The sequence below is a fragment of the Grus americana genome, chromosome 3 (assembly GCF_028858705.1).
Source record: "Grus americana isolate bGruAme1 chromosome 3, bGruAme1.mat, whole genome shotgun sequence".
Lineage (NCBI taxonomy): Eukaryota > Metazoa > Chordata > Aves > Gruiformes > Gruidae > Grus > Grus americana.
In genome coordinates this window covers 49771059-49793333 of record NC_072854.1, presented here as the reverse complement: position 1 = coordinate 49793333, position 22275 = coordinate 49771059, and the positions used below count along the sequence as shown (strand labels likewise).

Here is a 22275-nt window from a genome sequence, read left to right as displayed (position 1 = left end):
GTTGTTGCCATCATGGAAAGCGAACAAGCATCTGTGCTTCGGAAATCAGTAGAAGGAAGGTGTTCCGTGAAAGGGAGCATGTGGGAAAGCGGCTTAAAATGGTGAGAGTGTATGAAAGTAGCAGGAGTTCTGAATGCCATTGCGGAGAAGAACTGGAACAAGGCTGACACATAGAAAGGTGGCGAGAAAGCAAATAGAAATGCAGAGAGGAGTACACTGAAGGAAAAAAAAAAAAGAAGGAAAAAAAAGAGACATTTGGCTAGAGAATAGGTCTGAGCAAATTCCAAGAGCGAGAGAGGAACAGAAAAAGAAGGAAAAAATACAGGGCAGATGGAAAGTGTATCTCTTGGATGATTGTGCAGGTGAACGTGTAAGTTCAAGTTTTTGTGTTTTACTGTGGAAACAGATCTAAAGCTGAAAATCAGATGTCCAAGCAGGACTCCTGACACAGCAATGCTCTCTACATTTACACTAGACAAAGTCTGTAAGATGACTGTCCTCTGTAGCATTTCCCACTGATCCTGAAAAAAATGAGATTCACATTTAGTAATATTTAATTCAAGAGGACTGCTTACCTTAAATCACCATAAGTAAGGGTTGCACTGCCACTCCTAAGGTTCTTAATTTCACTCCAGGGCTGACGATTTCCTGTGTCACTACACTGTGAAGCTGAATCCAGAATAACAATTTAATACTTGAGTGCCCAGAGCCAGGCAGATGCTTTGCATAAAAGTGTTCTCTTGTGCGCGCCGATGCCTGCAGCTCCCCCCGGGAGGTGGTGGGTGCTAAGCACCTCTGAAAAACAGGTCACCGTCACTCAGGAGCTCAGAAAGGAACTGAGGTGCCAAAGTTTAAGACTAAACTTACAAGCAAATGACATCATCGTGGAAGAGTGTGTCTCTGAAGGACTGCCATGCTTTTGGTCATTTTGGTATGTAAATCAGATGCCTGTGTAGCTTGTAACACCCTCCAGAGATAACATGAGGATAAAAGAAAGAGGGAATGAGAGAGAAAAAAAGGAAGATTGGGGGAATTAATAAAACCGAAAAGGATGGAGATGTTGTTCAAGCCTTCTTTTAGACTAGCTTGAGCATGCCTCATTAGCTCTGAATGCAAACTATTAGTTAGGAGGCCTAAAATAAACACAGTGAAGTGGGTTTTTTTCCATCTAACACATAATAAAACTATGGAACACATGTCCACACGATGTTCAGGGGAGCAAAAGTCTAAACAGCTTCAAAGAAGAGCTTAGAAGAGCCAGACTTGAAAGTTCTGGAAAATAGATCCATTTTGGTTTATTAAACATGATAGACTTGATAGAGCATCTGGCTCAAGATGTCTCTAACGTGTGCTCAGGTGGAAGCCGAGCAGACATGCCACAGAACATACTTTTCCGTACTTGCTCAATTTCTCATTCTCTTCCTTTAAGCATTTCAAACTGTCTCTTACCAGAGACAGCATATATACTACCTTAGATGCTCCTTTCCTCTGACCCAATACTCTTCTATTCTATTTTGCATTAGTAGCTTATGGTTTCCCTTCTATAGCTTACTTAATTGTGTTGGCCTAGATCAATTGTTCTTCCTCTTGTACAGCAGCAGTAACTATGATTGCTATAATGTTCAAATTTTAATAATTTTAGAGCATGTACTGAAGTGGCAGGCATTTTAATTATAGGGATTAAAAGGAGAACAGATGCAAGTGAGTGAAGTGCTAGGTAAAAATAAATGCATCTCCCTTTGTACCCTGAGGGTCATCACTCTGTCTCCAACGGACTGACATCAGGACAAATTCAAAAGCAGAGGGAATCGTAATGAAAAACACATATTGAACAGAAGGCTTTACCTAGACGGGGGGAAAAGGCAACAAAAAAAGAAATGTAAAGAGGTAACAAAAAATAGTATAGTATAGTATAGTATAGTATAGTATAGTATAGTATAGATGAATCTTTGTTGATCTTATTTTAATTTCCTCAAAGCCATTTAGTCAGTGCTATTTAAAAGACATTACTTTGTTCAGACACAGAATTACAAGGCTGGATTCAAACAATTTTGTTTAACTTGGGTTTTTTATTTTAAATTTGTATTTCAAATTTTAAAACCATTTTCTTTATCCGGGTTGACTTTCATATATTGAGACTTGGTTCCTGGAAAGACATTCATCTCCACCTGATAGTGAGGCAGCAAGTGGGTACAGAGTCAGAGGAGCCCCTAAGATAACTATTTCTTCGAGTGCTCTGGGCTTTAAAGTTGATCAGTAAACAGCAAGCCAGTGCCGAGTCTCTGGTGCGGAGTGCTCATGCTGTGCGGCACTGCTCAGGGAGCGGGCAGTGGCTTTCTCAGCAACTGGATCTTTCAGGCACGCTTCAAAGGGGACTCATAAATAGAAAGGTACAGAAACCCAGGTGGACGTAACAAAGGCACCAGTGACTTCTGCAAAGTTTACTTCAGAGGAAATGTGCAGCCAGCCTTGGTGGAGAATACATAGCTTCCTGCCTAAGTAAAAGAGAGAAAGACAGAGAAAGGTGGACCGATGTTCTCCTCTCAAACCCAGCATTACTAGCAGAAAGACCATTTAGTATTCTATGTTTTGGTTATGCATGTGAATAGCAAGCAGCAAAATGTAAATAGGACTTCATAAATTACATATATTTAGTCCCTGAGAAATAAGCATTTTAACTGAGAAATGCTTCCATTTATTTATTTAAATCCATATCAAATGTCTATGTTGTATATGTTTGCCAGTCTCCTACCTTACTATGACTTTAATCCCTGGATTGTATCACTACCTAGTAATTGTGGAATAATTTAGATAGAGGTTTTTTCAATCTATTTTTCACCTAGCATACAAAATCCCTTTATTTTTTTTTTCTGCTGGACCCTCCCAAATCACATCATCTTCTGTGATTTTAAGAGATGCTGATATGGAACTCACTGGAAAAAAATCCATATAAAATCTATAGATCTGTGGAGCAGGGAGTTTAATAGAGGGCATGTGAGTAAGCCTTTGTTCAGTATGGCTGTCATTTCCTCTTTGCTGCATTTCACTCTTGCCCAGACCATGAACTCCTCCGGCAAGGGACCATCTCCTTTGTTCCAGTTCTGAAACGTGTCTGGTTGGAGTTTACCACTGCTACTAGAGTTCAATTAAATACAAATAATAAATAGTTAATGGGTTGCCAAGCTGCAGAGGTGGGGCTAATCAGCTGAGGCTTCATGGGGTGGTTAATGATGGATTAGGAATAGGAGAACTGATAAAGCTGAATATTTAAAGGCTAATACTGTACAGGATGATGGATGCTTTGTCAGCTTTGATTGCATATGACCAGAACTAACATTGTGCTTATCTTCCTCCTCCTCCTTCTGTAGATTACTCGGCTCCAAAACATTGCTGTTTTGAGAGTCTGTGTCCAAATTCCCCTGAGTGGAGCACTGCCCGTCAGAGGAGATGGTCTAAGAGGCTGTCTTACAATTGAAATTGGGTTGGGAGGTGAAAAAACAGTGACTCTATGAAGGAGGGGCGTTATCAGCCGCACACTCGTCTGCTCCTGTTCCTACTCAGCTTGCTGAAATGGAGCGATTTCAATTGATTTTGTTTTCTTTGCAGTGCTAGCTGGCGAGCCAGTGAGAATGGAGCTGTGTTCTGCGAATGTGCGGCACAGGAGGGGCACGTCCCACTGCCTGCATAGCGCTGCTGAGAGCTACCGGGAGCTTTGGCTTCTCATCCGTGCTGTGCACTGACAAGCTACTGTATCACTGCGTTTTGTGTGCAGAGTGAAAAGGGTAACATGTACCTACCCATACAAAGGACCCTACATATCACAGCTGCATCTATTTATTTGTTAAATAAAATCAAAATAATTATGCATTTATTATCATTTATTAACCAGCAACACATCATGTTCTGATACTGGTATCTCAGTAGGTATATTTAGGCTTAAAAATTAATACCTTTTAGTGTCAAATTCTGTCCAAGGGTCGTGACTCCTACTGAAATCAACTGATGCTAAATGATGCTGTTTTTTCAGCGTCTAACTATAGGATCAATAAGGCCTTCATCCTTCTCGATAGTCTGTCAGCTAGTAGGAAGACAGGCAGCCTTGTAGACAAGACACAGACAACAAGGTCAAGAGAAGTGGATTCTTTTCTCAGTTTGCCTTAGGGGTTTTGTGAAGCCTTGGACAAATCACACAACCTCTCTGTTAAACCTCCTGACTTCCAAAATGGAAATGATCATAACTGTCTACTTCCCCAGGATGTTATGAAGTAAATCAATTCTCTGTATGTATGGCGGGGGGAGAACTACCTGGATGCTTTGAAAGGAACAGACATATTTCTGTTAGCTGTCATTTCTGTAAACAGCTTTAGAGTGCACCTAAGCATTAACATATTCAAAACTTAAGCAACATCTAGAAGAAGATTAGGTTATATAGGCAGAGTATAGTTAGTATAATATATTAACATTGCTAGTCTCATTCTCCTATGGACATAATGTGTTTTGGTTAAGGCCAGAGTAACTATGAAAGATTGAAAGTTCAAATGTTCCCAAACAAATGAGAGTGCTTTGCAGTTGTTTCACTTTAGATGGTAGTCAGAAAAATATTTCCACATTTCATTTCTTAGAAAAGATATCCAGAGCTGACATTAGAGGTGGCTTTCATGTGTTCTCTGGCATATTAGTCTAGAGCATGCTGCTGTAAACAGAAGTGTCTCTTCACCTTTCATCTCTGTTCTTCAACTTTGATACTGGCCCCCTGCAGTGGCTTCTTTCTCCTCCTGGGGAGGCTTAACAAAGTCAATTGATATAGGAAAAAAGAGCTTCATTTTTCTTCTCTACTTAAGACTCTAAAGAAATAGACACATCTATTGTACAGTCACTGAAGCTCTTGAAATAGTGTGGGTTTTTCTCTCAAATCCTGAGGGGAAATGAGCCAAGAAGGTAAAAAAAAAAAAAAGGATGCTGTTTTGTCCACAGCTTAAAATATTGTAAGTACATCATACTTTTGCTTCTGATGGTTTTTTGGAGGGAAAAACTGAGAAACTCTAAATTACAGGCAGCACAAGCAGCAATGCCTATGGGTAAGTTGGTCCATCATTGCCCATTATCAGTCCCTGGCTTTTGATACCTGTAACTGTCAAATATTAACTAATTTGTAATGATTTCTTCTGTGATTGGTGTGTCAGCCTGAAGCCGATTTTTAAAATATTTCAGTCAGTTTGCAAAATGAGGTTGGCGAAAAATACATTTTGCTCGTGTTAAAAAATATTGTTGGACTGCATGACTGAGAGACTCTCCAATCTCCATGCTCTAAAACAAATTTGGCAAAGGATTTTCCAAGGATTTGATGAGTGAGGGATGTCTCAGACTGTTTCCATTAAAAACCATAAATACAAAATGGTCCTTCCACATTCTACTGTCTGAGCAGTTGAACAGTAATGGACATGTGCTGGTTTATTGGGGATGGGCAAGACTTATCAGCAATGGCTTTTCCTTGCGACAGAGGCCTCTGTGGAGATGAGTGCAAGAACTGAGAGACGGTTCTGCTGTTGCTCCCCACACTCCCACCCATAAACATGTATGAAAAGAACAGTCCATGATCAGGATGCAGGCTGTGCAGACAAGAGGATGACTGGAACTTAATGAGGAAAAAATGAGGAGGCTGGGACAAGAATGAAAAAACCCAGCAAGCGGTAAGGACGGTGTGTGGAACTGAAGCAAAGAAGTGAGGAGGTTGGGAGAAAGAAACAATGAACTTGGACCAGGAGTCAAAAATGGACTACCGAAGTAAGAATGTCATGCTGTTAAGAGAAGGGAAAGGGATGAAGGCATTGGGCTGAGAGTGAAAGACAGAGGGTCCCTGGGTACTACAGTATAATCCTTTCAAAGAGTCTCTGTGGTCAAAAAAAAAAGCTGTGAAACTCACTGACAAAATATATGCTTTATTTCTCCAATGACTGCTGCATTTAAAGAACATCAACCTATTGCCAGTGAATCCTGAGGAAGCTCCCGTGGCAGCATACAGCGTTGTGGATATCAAGGGTCTTGCCCTACTTCTAGACCATTTGGACTTAGGAGAATTCTACATAAAAGGGGCAGAGGTGTTCAGTTCCTTAGACTGTAACACAAAGAACAGTGATTTTGAAAAGCTAAAGTCTCGCACATTAGGACATGGTAGGTTTACTGCCCATAGAACCCTAATTCTCCTCAGTTTATAGGTATTACTTTAAGCAGACTTTAATTGCATAATCATGTTAGTTTTTCACAGAACACTTACCACATTAAGTGCAAGAATGGATATGGCTCAGAAAATAAATCAAGAAACTTGTCACCATTACAGGATGAGGTGCCTTGGTAGCTCCTCTTAAGTGCATCCCTCCAGCAATTTTCATTAACTTAGCTTTTCTGCACAGAAACATGCCATTGCATTCTGTCATTTTTAGACTGTGTTTATAAGCTGAAACTCCCTATTTAGCAACAGTTTGTTCTGTGACACTAGCTAACTGAAGTGACTCAATGGCAGCTCCTTCAAAGCAAAGCTTTATTCTCTCAGAGACAGGCAGCACAGAAAGCAAAGATTTGACAGCAGAACCTTAACTCTCCTGTCATCTTTCCAGTTTTTGCAGCATCTCTTCATTCTAGTTTTCACCTCTCCAGTTTGAGAGAGGGTCCTTACAAGATGCCCCAGGCATGTCCAGCCATTGTGGACCCCACAGCCAAACCCCCTTCCCTAGGACAGTAATGTTTACTGTTTTGGCACCCACTTTGAGTCAACTCAGGTGTAAGAACAACAAACACCTTATCATTGTCAATGGAAACAGGTAAGGGCATTCCTTTTTTAGCAGCTCCCCCCTTGTAACTTCAAGAGTTATTTGTGCTTTCTTGGATTGCACTTGATTTTTCTTTGTGATGGATTTGTTTGCTATTTGCATTTGCACCTTCTTTTACAGTATTATTCAGTGCAACTCTTTTTAATCACGTGGAATAATGCAAAAAAGTGACCTGTATCTTGTGTTTGTAAAGATGAGAAACGCAACACTCTCATTTTTCACATGAATGTAGTCAATGGGAATGTTTTCTCATCAGAACTCTGCCCGATTTGTTGCAACAAAGCCTGGAAGTTATAGGAGGAACGGATATAAGTGATTGTAAAGACAGAATAGATCATATTCTTGTGGAATTGATCAAGTCACTTAAATCCAATTTCTGAAGATGGCCAGTGAATTTGCCTCCTCCACAGGGTACAGAAAATCTATTCTCTGAATTCACAAAAGCTTTGGGTGCATGTAGCTGCAAAGAGGGGGTCCATGACAGCTGTGCTCAGAATAAGCTAAAGACTACATGATATACAGTAGACCACACCGTGGAATTGCAGGACCCAGACACCTTCAGCTGGGCACTCAGAATTAGTTATCACTTTTGATGTTAACTGTTTGATAGAAAATACCTCTTCAGCTCACAGGGAGGCTAGTCATAAACCCCTCAGCTCTGTCACAGAGGAGCACCATAGGACAAACCTACAAGGAAAGACAGAGTATGCAGTAAGTAAGGCCTGCTGGTGCCACATCCTAAACAACTACAGCAAAAGACAAAACAGAATGCCCATACAGAGAGAACTGCAATTATGAAAATATAAACCACAATTGTTTAGCTAAAGACTATATGTTGAACACTTTATGTCAGAACTTGAACTCCCTTCCCCGTCGGTCTCTGTATGCAACACGGGAAGCAGGCAGAGCACAGCCCTTTCCGTGGGGCACCCCCCGCCAGCCAAGAGCCCAGGCTCAGCCGGGGGAGCGCCCCCCCCTCCCAGCTGGGCCCTGTGCCACGGCCGGGCTGGTGAGGCCGGCCCACACACGCCGCCCTGGGAGATGAAAGGCACAGAGTGGGGAAGAGGCGGCAGCCCTTTACCCACGGCAACGGCTAAAGGTGGAGAAAAAGGGGCGATATACCCGTAGGCACCAGAGCAGCTCCCCCAGACCCTCAACTCCGCCACCGCGGCCCCCAGTTAACCGCCACGGCCGTCAGGCGAGGAAGCCGGGTGGGAGGGGGAAGAAAGAGACCGCCGCCCTCGTTTTACGGCCCGGCGTGTTTTGCGACGCCAAAGATGGCAGCCCCCAGGGCACAATGAGCCCGCTCCAGCCGCTGCCCTGCCGCCGGGGGGGACGCGGGCAGGCAGTGAGGCCGCTGTGCAGTCCCGCCACCCGGGGCTGACCCGGCCGCTGACGGCGAGGGTGCGGGGAGGGCCTCCGGCCGGAGCGAGCGAGCGAGCGAGGAGGGGAACTCGTCCGCGGCCGTTTGGTCTGCGGGGCCCCGCCGGGGCGAGTAACGGGTGAGGGAGCCGGCGCCGGGGGCCTCCCCGGGACGGCGGCGGGGGCAATGTGGAGCGCCCTGCTGCGTCGCGGGGGCCGCGGCGCCGGCGGTCTCCGGGGGCTGGTATCGGGCGGCCCGCCCTGGAGCCAAGTGGTGTCGGAAGCCGAGAAGATCGTGGGGTACCCGACGTCCTTCATGAGCCTGCGGTGCCTGCTGAGCGACGAGCTGAGCAACATCGCCATGCAGGTCCGCAAGCTGGTGGGCACCAAGCACCCGCTGCTCGACACCGCCCGGTAAGCACCCGGCCCGGCGCGGGAAGCCACATGCCGCCCCACCGGCTGGGGGACCTGGGGGTGCAGGGACCTCGGCCTTGGCCTCCGCGGTGGAAACTGCCGGCAGGCCTCAGGAGGCTTGTCAAAACTTGAGGGAAGTTTTTGGGCTTCGTTAGTTGTCAGGAGTTGGGGCTTGGGTCGTTGGCGGTGGTCGGCATCGCTTCACCTCGGGTGGGTGGGCGCGTTGGCCGTGGCAGGTGCCCGAGAGCAGCTGTGGAAGTGCCATAAACACCATGTCCCTAGGAACCCTGCCTTGAGCCGTGGGGTTTTGTGTGGGTGCTTAGCTCTCTGCTCCAGGATCTTCGTTTCCTTGCTGCGACAGGTTTTCCTTCGGTTATCCTCTGTCACTCAGAAGTTGCTTCGTTGCAATACCACGTGCGATGAATGAGTTTCCCCATGCGATGTGCAAAAAAATCCCTTCATAATGGAAGAAGCGTGGCTGTTTCGCTAACAGTTACGTATTTTTTAATATTAAGGACTGTATTTTGAGGAAACTGGTGGAAAAAATGGAGGAACTAATCAACTTAAAAGCTCAAAATGACACTGTTCTGAACTGTGTATTTTGTTACTAAGAGCTTTAGAAAACATTTTCCATTTTGAAATATCCAGCTGGGAGTTGCGAGGTTTTGTATATTGTTGAGATTTTTAGGGTTGCTAAGCTGATTACCCACCCTTTAATTTTTAAGGCAAAGTGATGGAAGACTTACATTTTTGCCAATAAGCAGAAGTTGGGATTATTGGGCAGTGTTTTCTTTGACTGTAAAACAAGAACTGATTTGCACTGGGGTTTTTTTAAACAATAAAATGCCAGAGACTTAACAAAAGTTAAAAAAAAGAATTGCAATCTTCCAAGGGCATTGGGTTGTGGGGTTGGTTTTTTGGTTTTGGTGGTTTTTGTTTGATAGAGCTGTGTTTGCTAGAACTGCAAATATAGCAATGTTAATAGAATGCAAGTTTAATATGCACAGTATTTTTGAATAGGTGTAAACCAAAAATTAGCATTTGTTCAAAACAAATGTTCTGCTTTTCTTTTAAAGAATAAAAATTGTAACTTTGTAGCTGTCCTTGGCAACTCTGTAATTCTGGTGTAATGCTATAAACCAAGATTTGTTTTTCAAACTCTCTGTCTCTAAATCTGGTTGAGTGGGAAAAAAGGTGTACAGGGGACGAACATAGCTTTTTAAAGAAACATATTATCAGGGAAAGGGATTTAGACATTGGCTTTAAGTAGACTTTTCAGGAAGAAATAAATCAACTTGTTAATAAAAATGGAAAATACCTGACTTTAGAGAATGCTGTCGGAGGGGATTTTGTTGAATTGTTTATAAATGCAGGTTATGATATTATGATAAGCTTAGCAAAGATTTTTGTGTTTCTTTTTTAAGAGGAGGGACAAGAAGAAAATGTTTTTCTGCCTTTGGATCCAACTTTAAGGTCAGTTGATGGAATGGGGGGAATAGCAGGACCAAAGCGCAATGCATTCGGGCTCTTAAGCTTCCACTGCAGTCGCAGAAGCATCATAGAGACCTGCAGCACTGAAGGAGGACTTCAGTGGTAGCTTTAGATAGTCTGTTCGATGTGTAGTAGTTGCTGCTTTATTTGTGAATTAAGTTTAAATACAGTAGTCTGGGATGTGGTTGGAGGTTTCGTGGTGGAGCTGTGATGTGTGGGGTGGTTTTCTTCTCTTGTTTTAAGTAGGCTGCTTTGGGCTTAATTCTGTAAGCCTGTGGCTTGTGGAACACCAGTAGGAGTATAATCATGCACAGGGTCAGCAGGATTGAATCCATTAATTTTTTAAATTCATGTATGATTCAGAGTACACTACTAACCTGATGCGTTGTGCTAGAAACAAAAGTCAGTATTTACTCACATAAAACCGAAACAGTGTGCTCTTATTTTAGATGTTCTTATTTGGCTTCACTGGTATTTCCAAAGGCTTTGTTGCAGATGCATTTCCAATGGCCTTGACCATTGTATTATAAGAAGAGTTAATTTCCTGCTAACAAGTTTTAGTACACCTGTAGCAATGCACAAATTGTACCTCACCTTGGTTTATGGTATGATTTTGCAATAAAGTGAATTTTGACCTTGTTTTTTTCTTAATAATCTCTTTCTGATATTTGACTGTTGTATGTTTGACTGTAAATGTGATTGATTTTAGTTCTGGGTCTGAGATCTATGCTCTGACTTACCATTGCAGTTTAGGAAACAGGTCTTGATTCTTCAATACTAGATATACATGTTTTAAAACATGTTAAATCTCTGGCTCATTACCCATGCTTAAAAAGTAACATAGGTTTACTGTTGTGTGTTCAAGCAAATGTTTAAAGCATGGGTATCTAAAATATGTTCTTTAGTGATTTTTTTTAAAAAAAACTTAAGTGATTCATATGTTCTGTGACTCTAATCTTTCAGACTGTGAGTGCATAAATACTGTCTACTCCAACACTTAAGGAGATTTTCTGTTTGTGGGAACATCTGAAAAATCTGTGCAGTAAAATTGATTAATTGCACGTGTTGTTTCTCAAGTTTCTACTCATTTATTTTTGAGGTTGTAAGTGGTGACAATCAAATTATGATTGCTTGCCGTCATCTCTAAGAGATATTAATTTTTTTTAACCTTCTTTGGTGGCATTTTTTCATCAGCGTTTTTGTGTCTACCCTCCCTTCTTGTCTAAATCCTTTGCTAGCCTTTGAAGTCTTCCTTAGACCATGAGGGGTTTCTTAAGCATTGGTAGAAACCCTTCCGCTTTATCTGTGCAGAATAGGTTCTGAGCTGAGATGGCGTAAGACGTAATTGCCACCACATTAAAAGCCTTTAGTGTAACAGGAGAACTGAGGAGCATTTTTAACCTTTTGCTGAGCTTTGGGTCACTAGGCTGTTGCAACACATAGCCTGTGCTGAGAGCCTTACAGAAGGCAGCTTAAAGATAACTGTCCACGTGAGACAGGACGTGTGGAGGAACAGCTGCTGGGGCAGTGTATGTTGCTCTGACGATCCCATCCATTTCTTCCTCTCGTTTGGATGTGGCGGTGGCAGCTTCTGGATGTAAGTCTTGCCATGAATCAGGACTGCAGCAGGTGTTCTTCTGGGATGATGTGCAACCCTGATACCTCCTACCAAGCTAGTGCCTGGCCAGCAGCTTTAAATCTGTGAGCTATTGCTGACTCTGCTCTTGGGAGGGCAGAGATGGGTAACTGAACCCTACAGTGAGGAGTTCTGTAATCTGTCTGGTAAAGTCAAGTTTATATCTTTTTTTTTTTTTTTTTAAGTTTTTTGTTTCTTAAAAGTCAACTGCATGAAGTGAACATCCTACATCCTCAGTACTAGTTTTGCCAGACTTCTTAGAAAGAAGGCAGAATGTGAGGGAAAGGTTACATTTCGTTTTAGAAGGGCTGATGTTTAGTGGTTAACAGATCATTGGAAGCTGGGGTATCTGGATTATATTCACAGCTGTGCTTTTGGCTCTCTGACTTGGGCAAGTCACTTAATTTTTCATACTTGCATTTACTTATCTGTAAAATGAACAATTGAGCATCTGTTTTCTGGAGGTGTTACACTTCATTCATTACAACCTGTATCAATCACTGTGATCTTTGAGTGGAAAATTGTGCATAAGCAATATTAATAAAGAATACTTTAAACAAATGCTATTATTAAAATATTCACCTCTAATGGATACTCTGGAAACAAAATTGCAATCTGGATCTTTCTGTTTGTAGTCCTGAGAGTCACTGTATGGTTCTTCAGAGCTTTCAATTTTCTTTCCCTATAATGAAGTATTTTCAGCAGCTTTTCAAAGCTAACATTTAAATTTTTTTGCTCTTCAGCCTTTGTTGGACTAAAGGAAAATTTTTTCAATGCATGAATGTATGACATCCTTTTCAGTTGGGAAGCAAACAAATCTGCAGTCTTCTCTCTTCTCTTTCCGCCTCCTTTCTAGGCTAGTGTATGTCCTTCTTCATATAGGAAAGAATCTGTAATTGGTGCAGCTATCTACTTTTCTCAAATACATGGGGTGAATAATGTTTTCTTGATTATTTAATCTCCCTTGAGAAGGGTATAGCTTGCTGCAAATTGTAAACAGTAAACATTATGGCCAATGCATCACTTTTATAATATCACTAAATGAAATGGAACACTTCATACGCATAAAATTATTATGGGATACCATTTAGCTCTAACCATTCTGTCATTAGCATGTGGGAGGAATGATTATATTTTAGTTCTGTCAAAATTGTTTGTTGGTGATAAATGCTTAAGTAGACTTAGTTACAGTTTTCCTGGATTATTACAGAAATAAAAAGCCTTGATAGACCAGGTTTTGTTCTGTGGCAGCCAGCTCTGTGTAGATCTCTAGACATTTTAAGCACCGAACATAAAATGCAATCCAGAGTAGCTTCAAGATTACATGCTTTTTGGTTAAAATGTCCAATAACACTGGTTTCCTGAGCTTGAAATGGCTTAGCTCAGTAACATATCTTGTAACTACAGATGTGTGCATTTGCTCTCCTACGTGGGTGACTGATTTCAGTGTAGACCTAGGGATTTGTTACAACCTGCTGCGGATGGAATTGTTATGACCAATTTACATTTTGTCTTAACAGAATGCTGACCTTAAAGCTATCCTTTTTTATAATTGTAGGTGCTGTGATTGACTATGAATAGGTTTTAAGCAACTTGTTCAAAATGTTAATTGAATTGGGTCTTTTTCTGGGTTAGAAAAATGAAAGTGTCTATTTACTTGGCAGTGGCTAATGAGGTAACTTTCTCTGAAAACAGCCAGCAGCTGGATGCTCAAAGTCACAAGCAGAGGGTCTGGTCAACTTACAGCTTCTAAAACTAAAACTTACTACAGTCTTTTAAATTTTAGTGAGTTACCTAATCTGTAATGGACCCTGGGGGCATAAAGTCCCTCTTCTGCTGTTGCTGGATCAGAAGTTAACACACATTTGCATTCACTGAATTTTATTATTTTTTCAGCCTGCTGTAATACTTTGTAAAAAAATATTTTTGTGGTAGAGAGATGTGATTTTTATAACCGTGGTCACAATGCCTGTGAGGTTAGCAATGAGGTAGCAGTTGTGTCATTACTGTGTTTACCATTGGACTTCTGGAAGCACTGGCCACCAAAGCTAGCATGCAGGGCACCTTTGCAGAAAGTCTTAGTAGTGATGTCTGAAAGGCAGAAATATTTTTGCTGCTTGATATGTTTGATACGATGTGCAAAATTACTGAAATACTGGTAGTTGTAGGAAGTTTGCCTTTGTCCAGGAAGACTGTTTCCCCAAGCATTCTGTACAGCTGATGGAAACAGAGGTACTCTCAGGGGAGCTGTGGTTGAAGCACTGGAATTAAATTCTTGCTTTGACTCACCTCAGCAAGAAACCTCTCTCTGAAGAAAGGCTGGTCTCTCTTAACTAAATTAGGATTTGTGAATATCTTTCAGTCTGTTTTGATAGACTTGAGTAGTAACTCCGAAAACCTTCATCATGTTATGTATTGTATACATGTTGGTACTCCCTAGAGATTTCTGTTACCATACTCACCATTGAGTAAACCATTCTTAGCCACAGAAAATCAGTTTCCTGTGTATTTTGGCTGAATTAACTCACAAAGAGTAGAAAAGTTAACTTTGGCAGGTAAAAAGGCATGGAGAAAATTAAACTATTGTAGGTTCATATATGGACTGAAAGTTTTTTCTATATCTGATTCCTTCCATGTTCTTCCTTGTACCTGTGGCCTTCACTGTGTGGAAGTATTTATTCAAAGGATGTTTAATGATATGGTACAATACCTAATTTTGCTGACTATTTTGCCACCATAAGCAAAGTAGGATCAAGTAGCAAATCTGCAATATGGATGTACAAAAGCTAGGCTGCAATTTAATTCTCTTGCATTTAAATAATTGGTTTTGGCAATGATTCTCATTTAAATAGCCACGTTGAATTCAGGTTTCTGTGCTTAAGAAGAATGTATTATTTCAGCATGTAGGGTGGTCTTAGTAAATGAAGTATATTCAGTAGGTGATGATGCTGTTTGGGATTTTCTGATAGAATTATTTACAATGAAAACTAATACACTGTCCTGATATTGATAATTTCTAGTATGTTTTATAGGGAATATGAGTCAGAAGATTTCAGCAGAATTTAATGTACAAGTCATTCTGACTAAAGGAAAGACCTTGGGATTTCTTAAGCTTGGGTTTCAAGCGTGAGAAAAAGAAACTGAATGTATAATGAACAGAACCAAGTGCCAGTCAGTCTTGAAAAGATGTAGTATACCACACCTACAGCAAACTTGATTTTACTTGAGGCACACAGTAGCCTAAACATCTTTTCAAAATAAAGGTAATTTTTAAAGTTCACATCTTTTCTGTTTTCAAGTACAGTTGATTCATAATGCATGTGAATATTGAATACCAAGTTTAACTTACCAGTGAACGACTGTTACGTCAATGTTTGCTCTACACAGGAAGAAAGTACTGATTAAGTGGAAATAGTTTCAAAATAATTATTTCTGTAACCCAGAAGAGGGTTACCAAATATGCCTTTATATAGAGTGCAAATGAGAACTGATGTCATAGAGTATCAAAAGTCATATTTTGGTCACTGGAAATGGTTTTCTTTTGTTGGTGAATCTTCTATTTGTCTATGATAAGTTAACTTCCTTGCCTTACAAGAAAAAGTACTTTTCCTAGGGCTTTTACTCTTTCTGAGGCCTGTATTTTGTAGCTTGCCAAAGGTGTTCTCCCCTACTCGAGATATTTCCCCCCCCTGCTGCCTTTTTTGTTGATGCTGCCTCCCAGTTGACTTCTCTTCTTGTTTTGGAGGCCCTGGCAGTGGCAGGAGACACCGTTAACAAGTCACCATGAGCATTTTCAGGACTCCCCCAAAAACCATGGGTAATGCTGTATCCTCTACAGCACTTTGTAAATCTATTCAGGAAAATACAAAGTTCACAAAGGACAAACCTCAGCTCGGGAGTTAGATAGTTCGCTATTGCTTTCTCCTAGGGGTGGCAGTCTTAAATTATTAATATCTTTCCTTCACCCCACATCTGAGTGTCTTAGTTTCCCTCAGGGTAGACAGACTGTCTGCAGTGCTTGCCCTAAAGGAACTACTGCTAGAGACAAACCTGACAGACTATGAAGGAACACCATGAATTTAAAAATCGGATCTATTACAAAAATTAAGTTTAAAATCTGTAGCAGCTGCTTTGCTGTCCTTGAATTGTCCCTGCCAATTCTCTGGCATTGACAATCACTTTAGCTTAATTTTTTTTTCTTCTCTCTCGCTGTCTGAAAGATTCATTTAAGGAAAGAACTGATCATATAGGAAAACTGGTGAGGCTCATTATACGTGAGCTTTTATCAAACACATGCTGTGAACTAGCTAGATTTTACTAATAATGATAGATAGGGCTTAGAAATTTGCCTCAATACCTGACTTAACTGAGAAACTCTAGGACCTGTTCAGCCTGCTGGAGGTTCTTCAGGTGAGCCACAGTCATCTTTTCTTCAATCCTTAGCTATTCCTAAAGAAGCATCAGGGGCTCCAGCTTTTGCATTCATCTTTCATTTCTGTTCCACATGAATTGCAAGTGATGGTTGTCCCCATTTTGCTTTCTCGTTCTGCCAGTTCCTTTCTTCAAAATAGCACTAGTTGGTTCTTCTCTGTAGCTGCTTTTCCATTTTGGAGAAAAACAAAGGCAGGCCTACAGATAATCCTCTGTTTCTTAATAGAATGAAAGTGTATAGCAAACATCTAGTTTTTGTTCTTCTTTTCTTCTTCCCTGCTAGGGAAAGAAGCCATACCTAGGAACTACCAATTCAGCTTTATTTTTCTAGTTAAAAAACATGAACAAGCAAACTCCATAGCCTCCATCCCCACTTTGTTTCAAAAAGTCCTCCCTTTAGAAGGAGTTTTCTTCAAGATCAAGTAGAAATTATTTTTGATTATTTGTTACTTAAACAGTCCTATAAACATTGATTGGCTTGATAGCTACCGCTAATATGCTCAAAATTAATTCATTTTGTAGAATTTGAACTCTTTAAAAAAAATCATTTCTCTTAACAACTCCCATTATTTTTTTTTTTCTAGATCTTCACACTCATGGTGCAAACTTGCTGGAATGACAGCTATCTTTTTCATTAACTGCCTGTTCAGCACACTCCGCAAAATAATCATAATCAAAGGATTAATGCATCTCTGTGCTCTCACTGGTCCTTTAAATAGCTTACATATTGCATCTTTAACACACCCCACATCCCCCAAAAAAACCCAAACCCCAAAACCCAAACAAATAAATCTGTATTACAGACCCAGACCTACTTTGTGACTGAAACTGGATGTGCTTGTGTAGATCCATCCTGCAAATGCATAGTCCCGATTAAGGCAATTTGAGGGTAATGGTCCGTGCCAACACGCTTTGTGTCTGGTTGTCATCTGAATGATTAGCCAGTAGCAGAAGCACCATAATTAGTTGATTTGGTAAGTCTGCTTTTAATCAAACTTAACAGAAAGTTCAAGTTGTTAAGAGCTAAATGGAATACTTGTTAGGTCAAATACACAAGGCAAAGCTTTGTGATCATAAGTGGAAAATAATCTCTCTTGCACATTTTAAAAATAGTTGTGCTAGCATATATGTTTGTTAGTGATTTTTTTTTTTCCAAAGATGTACTGTGTTCATGTTAAATTGGTGTTGAGCTTTGAGACTGAATGACAGAGCCACCATGTTTTCATATGATAAAAATTGATATATTTTCATAGGCTAGAAAATAAAGGTTCTTATGATATATCAATGCAGCCTGTATCCATGTTTTTATCTTTTCCACTGGGAAGGTTTTTATCCCAGTAACCTTCCTGTTTTTGATTCCCAGTTGCTTTTCATTTAATGTTGTTTGTGAAGATGAGGGAGATATACTGTGTGCATATTTTAAAAGTATTTCAGTGATGATAATGCTACATTATGAAGTTCATTTTTGGATCATTCTTGTAGAAGTCAACTTCTGAATGTAAATTTGTCTGGTATGACATATTTCAGTAACTGAAATTAATCTACAGGAAAAACATGTCTTCCCCAAACCTGTGTTACCTTGTGGAGGTGAAGCTGAAGTGTAAAGGGCAGAGAGATCAATTCATCTGTTCTTGATCCTCGGTTGTTAAAGCCAGAAATACCGGGGAGGGTGTATACTCCATGTTTTGTTGTCCACAGGAAGAATTAGTCACTTTCTGATTATTTGTAAGTTTAGATAGCATGGGAGTCATTGACAGGCTCTGCAAGAAATCAGATGTCATCTATCAATAGGAGTAAAAATGCGAAAAGACGTTTCAGAAATAAGGCTCGGAAGACTTGAGGAAGCTGGAAGTACAGAGACCTTTAGGGTAATTGTGGGGGAAGCCCTTCTTCCAATACATGTTTATTTAAGGAATGGAAGGCATTAAAGGAGTTTCTACTATTAGAATTTACAGTATATTTTATGTGTCTTTTGTCTATAATATAACTTCATAAAACTGAAACAAAGAGTTGCCAGTTGGAAAGTAGGAAATGAATCCATGTAATGACTATAATGTGTCATAGTAACCAAGTTTTAAAATAGTAAAATTCCAAAATAAAGTTATAAAAATGACATCAGAGGAAAAAAGAGTATTATGTTATAGCAACAGAAACATAGGCTTGTTTGTTTGTGAATCACTTGGGATCATATTGCTGCCTGTGGATTTTGGGAAGGAGTGGGGCTGGAGTGTACGTCCTAACACATAGTGTGCATTCAAGAGGGTGTGTGTGGATATATTTATTTTTCTTTTGGCCATCCTTGTTCCTGTGACACTTTGTTAGGTTTTCCTGGTTTGAATTTGTTTTCAAATAAAATACTAACTGAATATTCACCTTCTCATTTACTTTTCTACTTTTAAGACTTTAGGAGTTCCCTCAAATCTTTTGGGTCTTTTACCAGGGCTTGTCAGGGAGCAATTAAGTTTTAGTAGCAGAACATTATGAATGAAACTTCAAGAGGTTGCCAGCCTGCGGTGTGAAGTTTCAGCGCGTCCCAGAGCAGCGGTGAGATTCACAGTGGGTGTACGTGCATCCCTCTGCTACCTTGCGTGCACACTGGGCTCTGAGCCGGGAGGAGTGACCTGGGTGGCGAGGCAGACTCGCTCTCTATGCCTTCTTACCCAAGTGCCAGCTGAGACTGTGGAGATCTATTGTAAGGAATCAGCTTGCCACTGGAGTATATGTCTAATAACTGTGTGAATGTAAATGGTTGGCAGCATAGCTTTGTGTCTGGGTCTGCGTGGATCCAGAAATGTGATGGGTTATATCTTGCTCTACTTGCACAGATGTTCTGCTTTATAAGATTAGTGCATGCAGTTAGTTCCTTTGCATATATTTTTATCTGAGGGCTTTGATTTCTGATTTTGACAGGTCTCATCCTCAGTCCACAGCATTCTTTCAGATATGCCATTCTTCCTAATAGTTAATTTATCCAAAACAACTTTTTCAGATAACTGCTAAGAATTAAACATGCATTGCAACCAGAAGTTGAGATGTCTTCAGGACTAGAATTGTTCCTCTCTCTTTTCCTCTTCTGTTGTAATTGCCAGGTGACTGCCTTGCTAGGAATATCAAGTCTGGATTAATATATTGTCTCTGGGTGGTACGGCTGCTTCAGATTACCTTGGTGTGCATGTAGGTATTAAATATTGAAAGCTGTTTTCATGTTCTCGTGTGGTGAAGCTCTGTGTAAACAAGTCTTATTTACTGAACAGTTTGGGAAGCATGTACACACTGGTATGCCTTAGGAAATCTGCCATTTAAGCCTTTGTCCTGATTTTCTCTGGCTATGATAAATGGAGTTGTAGACAGGGAACCATAATAGTGAGTGTTATGGAGAGGAAGAAGCATTGTCCTGAGAATGTGACAAAAATCTGTTTAAGCTCATGAATAACTTAAATGCTTACCAACTGCTATAACTAGACCTCATGAAACACTTTTCAATCTGTTTTTCAAAGGAATTTGAAAGCAAAAGTCTCTAATGTTGTATAAAATAGTATCTTTATGCTTTAAAGATTTGTATTCTATGTGTTAAATCTGGAGACAAACAAATATAAGCCTTTCTTATGAATATAATTATTAGGAAAGCAAGAAAATACATTGAAGAAGATTGAAGACATGTTAATACTTTGAATCTACATGGAATGAATGTTGCCATGCTATAGAATGTAATGCAAATGTATGAAACCTGTGACTGGTGTTGCTAATTGCTGAAAGAATGTAGTTGTACACTTCACATTTAAAAAACCCAACTGACCAAAAACACCCCGCTTTGGGAAGCGATGATGTGCAAATTTTATTTGTGCCCTACCTCCAAATGTATATTGTTAAAGACAGCAGATGCTCAAACCTTATATATGTTTAACTTTTGCCTTATTATGAATAATTTGGAGATATTTTTACACTTCTGTATCAAGAATGGGAAATCCTTTCTTTCTTTGAGTGCTAAATAAACCTTTCAGAGCTGGTCTAGCTCTAGAAAGAGAGTTAGAGGAAGAAAGAGCTATCTAGCTCTCTTTCAGCTCTAAATTCCCTATTTATGACTTTTACGAATTCATAAACCATTGAATATTTATCTATTTATTTTTACTACTGAGACACAAAAGGTGGAAAACTGCAGGCTGGTTATGGTGAAAGGAAGGGTAACTGTGGGTAGCCTATTGTGTTTCCATACCTGATGTAATTTTATTTTAAAATGGAATTTTGCATTATATTACCTCAAAAATGTCATCATTTGTTGATGTGAATAATTTTAAATGCTCCCCTCCCCTGTGAATGATGAATTATTCTTTCATGAGAGATCTAGATTATTTTAATTAATTACTTGGGGGTTTAAATTTTAAATTAAGTTACAGGTGAGTTAAGCTCTTCCCTGAGGAGCTTTTACTACGTTAGCAGTGGAGAAGGATAATATTTGCTGCATAATTCTCTAATGGGCTGTTGTATGCTGCTCTGTTGAACAAGGCTGCTGTTTTGATTTCTGGTCTGTGTCCAGCATTTCGGGGAACAACTTGGACAATTAGAAGATATCACCAGAAGCATAGTTTCCTGTCAGCTGTGGAAGAGAAAGATTAAAACCCATTGAAATATATTGCTTTGTGAAGTTGTTGAGGACTGCAGAAATTTGATGTAAAACTGAGGCGTTGGTAACTGCATATACGAAATTTTTGTAGACGATAGGCAAAATACAGAGACGAGTTTATTAGTGTTAATTTCATATCCTGCTTTCAGTAGGTATTCCCCTTGTTTAAACTATTTCTGGTGTATGTATATAACTATATACAATTATAAAAATGTAACCTTATCAGTTGTTTATGGGCTGTGGAGATTGAACCAGTGCTTATTTTCCTCTTCTCAAATATGATTACTTGTTGAAGATGTGATACATTTAGGTCATATTTGGCATGTGTTTAAACTGAACCTGAGACTGATTTATGAAAAAGAGGGAATAACAAACCTAAATTGTGTTTTCCCTTGTGTGGCTATTGCAGCCAAGCTGTAATTTATTTTGTAGTGTCTTCAGTTACGATAAAAGATACATTCATAAAATAAAGTAGGGTAAAGAGTTCAGTCATTAAACCTTTTTTTTTTTAAGTTAGCTTTCATCATTGTGCCTTTAATTGTGTTAATTACTTCAAAGAATTTTCTTGGAGGCTAGTTGAAGAGCAGAATCAAAGGGGAGGGGAAATTGCCTTAAGCAAAGACTTTTTTTGTGAGAACATTCTTACAGTAACTTCTAGGAGAGATCACTAAAACAGTCACTTTTAGAATCTCCCCCTCTTCATGCTTTTTTTTAGTCTTAATATTTTTGGTTTCCTGATAATATTAGTCGAGGGAGGTGATTCTCCTCCTCTACTCCACTCTGGTGAGACCCCACCTGGAGTACTGTGTTCAGCTCTGGGGTCCCCAGTTCAAGAAAGACATCGAGCTGTTGGAGCGGGTCCAGAGGAGGGCCACGAAGTTGAGGGCTGGAGCACCTCTCCTATGAAGACAGGCTGAGATAGTTGGGATTGTTCAGCCTGGAGAAGAGAAGGCTCTGGGGAGACCTAATTGTGGCCTTCCAGTACCTGAAGGGTCCTACAGGAAAGCTGGAGAGGGACTGGTTACAAGGACAGGCAGTGACAGGACAAGGAGTAATAGCCTTAAGCTGCAAGAGGGTAGATTTAGATTAGATATTTAGAAGAAATTCTTCACTCTGAAGGTAGTGAGGCACTGGAGCAGGTTGCCCAGAGAAGTTGTGGCTGGCCCATGCCTGGAAGTGTTCAAGGCCAGGTTGGATGGGGCTTTGGGCAACGTGGTCTAGTGGAGGGTGTTCCTGCCCATGGCAGGGGGTTGGAACTAGATGGTCTTTGAGGTCACTTCCAACCCAAACCATCCTATGGTTCTGTGATCTGCCAGAATACCATATTTCAGTGCCCATGGCCAATGGTAGACACCAAAGTGTTTGTCCTATAATTTTTCTCTCGTATTTTCATTTTTGGTATCTGTTCAGGACAAGATAGTAAGTTAGATGAATTCAGCTGTTGAATTTGGTTTGCTCTCTGGGCTACCTTTTTACCTTTTTTCTCCCCCTTA

General features: G+C 40.3%; 1 protein-coding gene and 1 long non-coding RNA gene across 3 annotated transcripts in view; one reads left to right on the top strand and one right to left on the bottom strand.

The window, feature by feature from the left end:
* Positions 1–2040: 2040 nt before the first annotated feature.
* Positions 2041–8020, bottom strand: LOC129204356 (uncharacterized). Its single transcript, XR_008576343.1, has 3 exons — positions 7950–8020; positions 7445–7514; positions 2041–2495 (listed from the first exon to the last, which is right to left on the bottom strand). It is a non-coding gene; the product is annotated as an uncharacterized LOC129204356 (long non-coding RNA).
* Positions 8021–8087: 67 nt separating this feature from the next.
* Positions 8088–22275, top strand: part of PDSS2 (decaprenyl diphosphate synthase subunit 2) — a 121932-nt gene continuing 107744 nt past the window's right edge. The window contains exon 1 of one of the 2 annotated variants that reach the window (XM_054820212.1): positions 8088–8603. In XM_054820212.1, coding sequence (XP_054676187.1) covers positions 8377–8603 — 227 coding nt within the window. In that variant the 5' untranslated portion in view covers positions 8088–8376. The remainder of the gene's footprint in view (positions 8604–22275) is intronic. The other variant, XM_054820213.1, reaches the window with a different exon arrangement.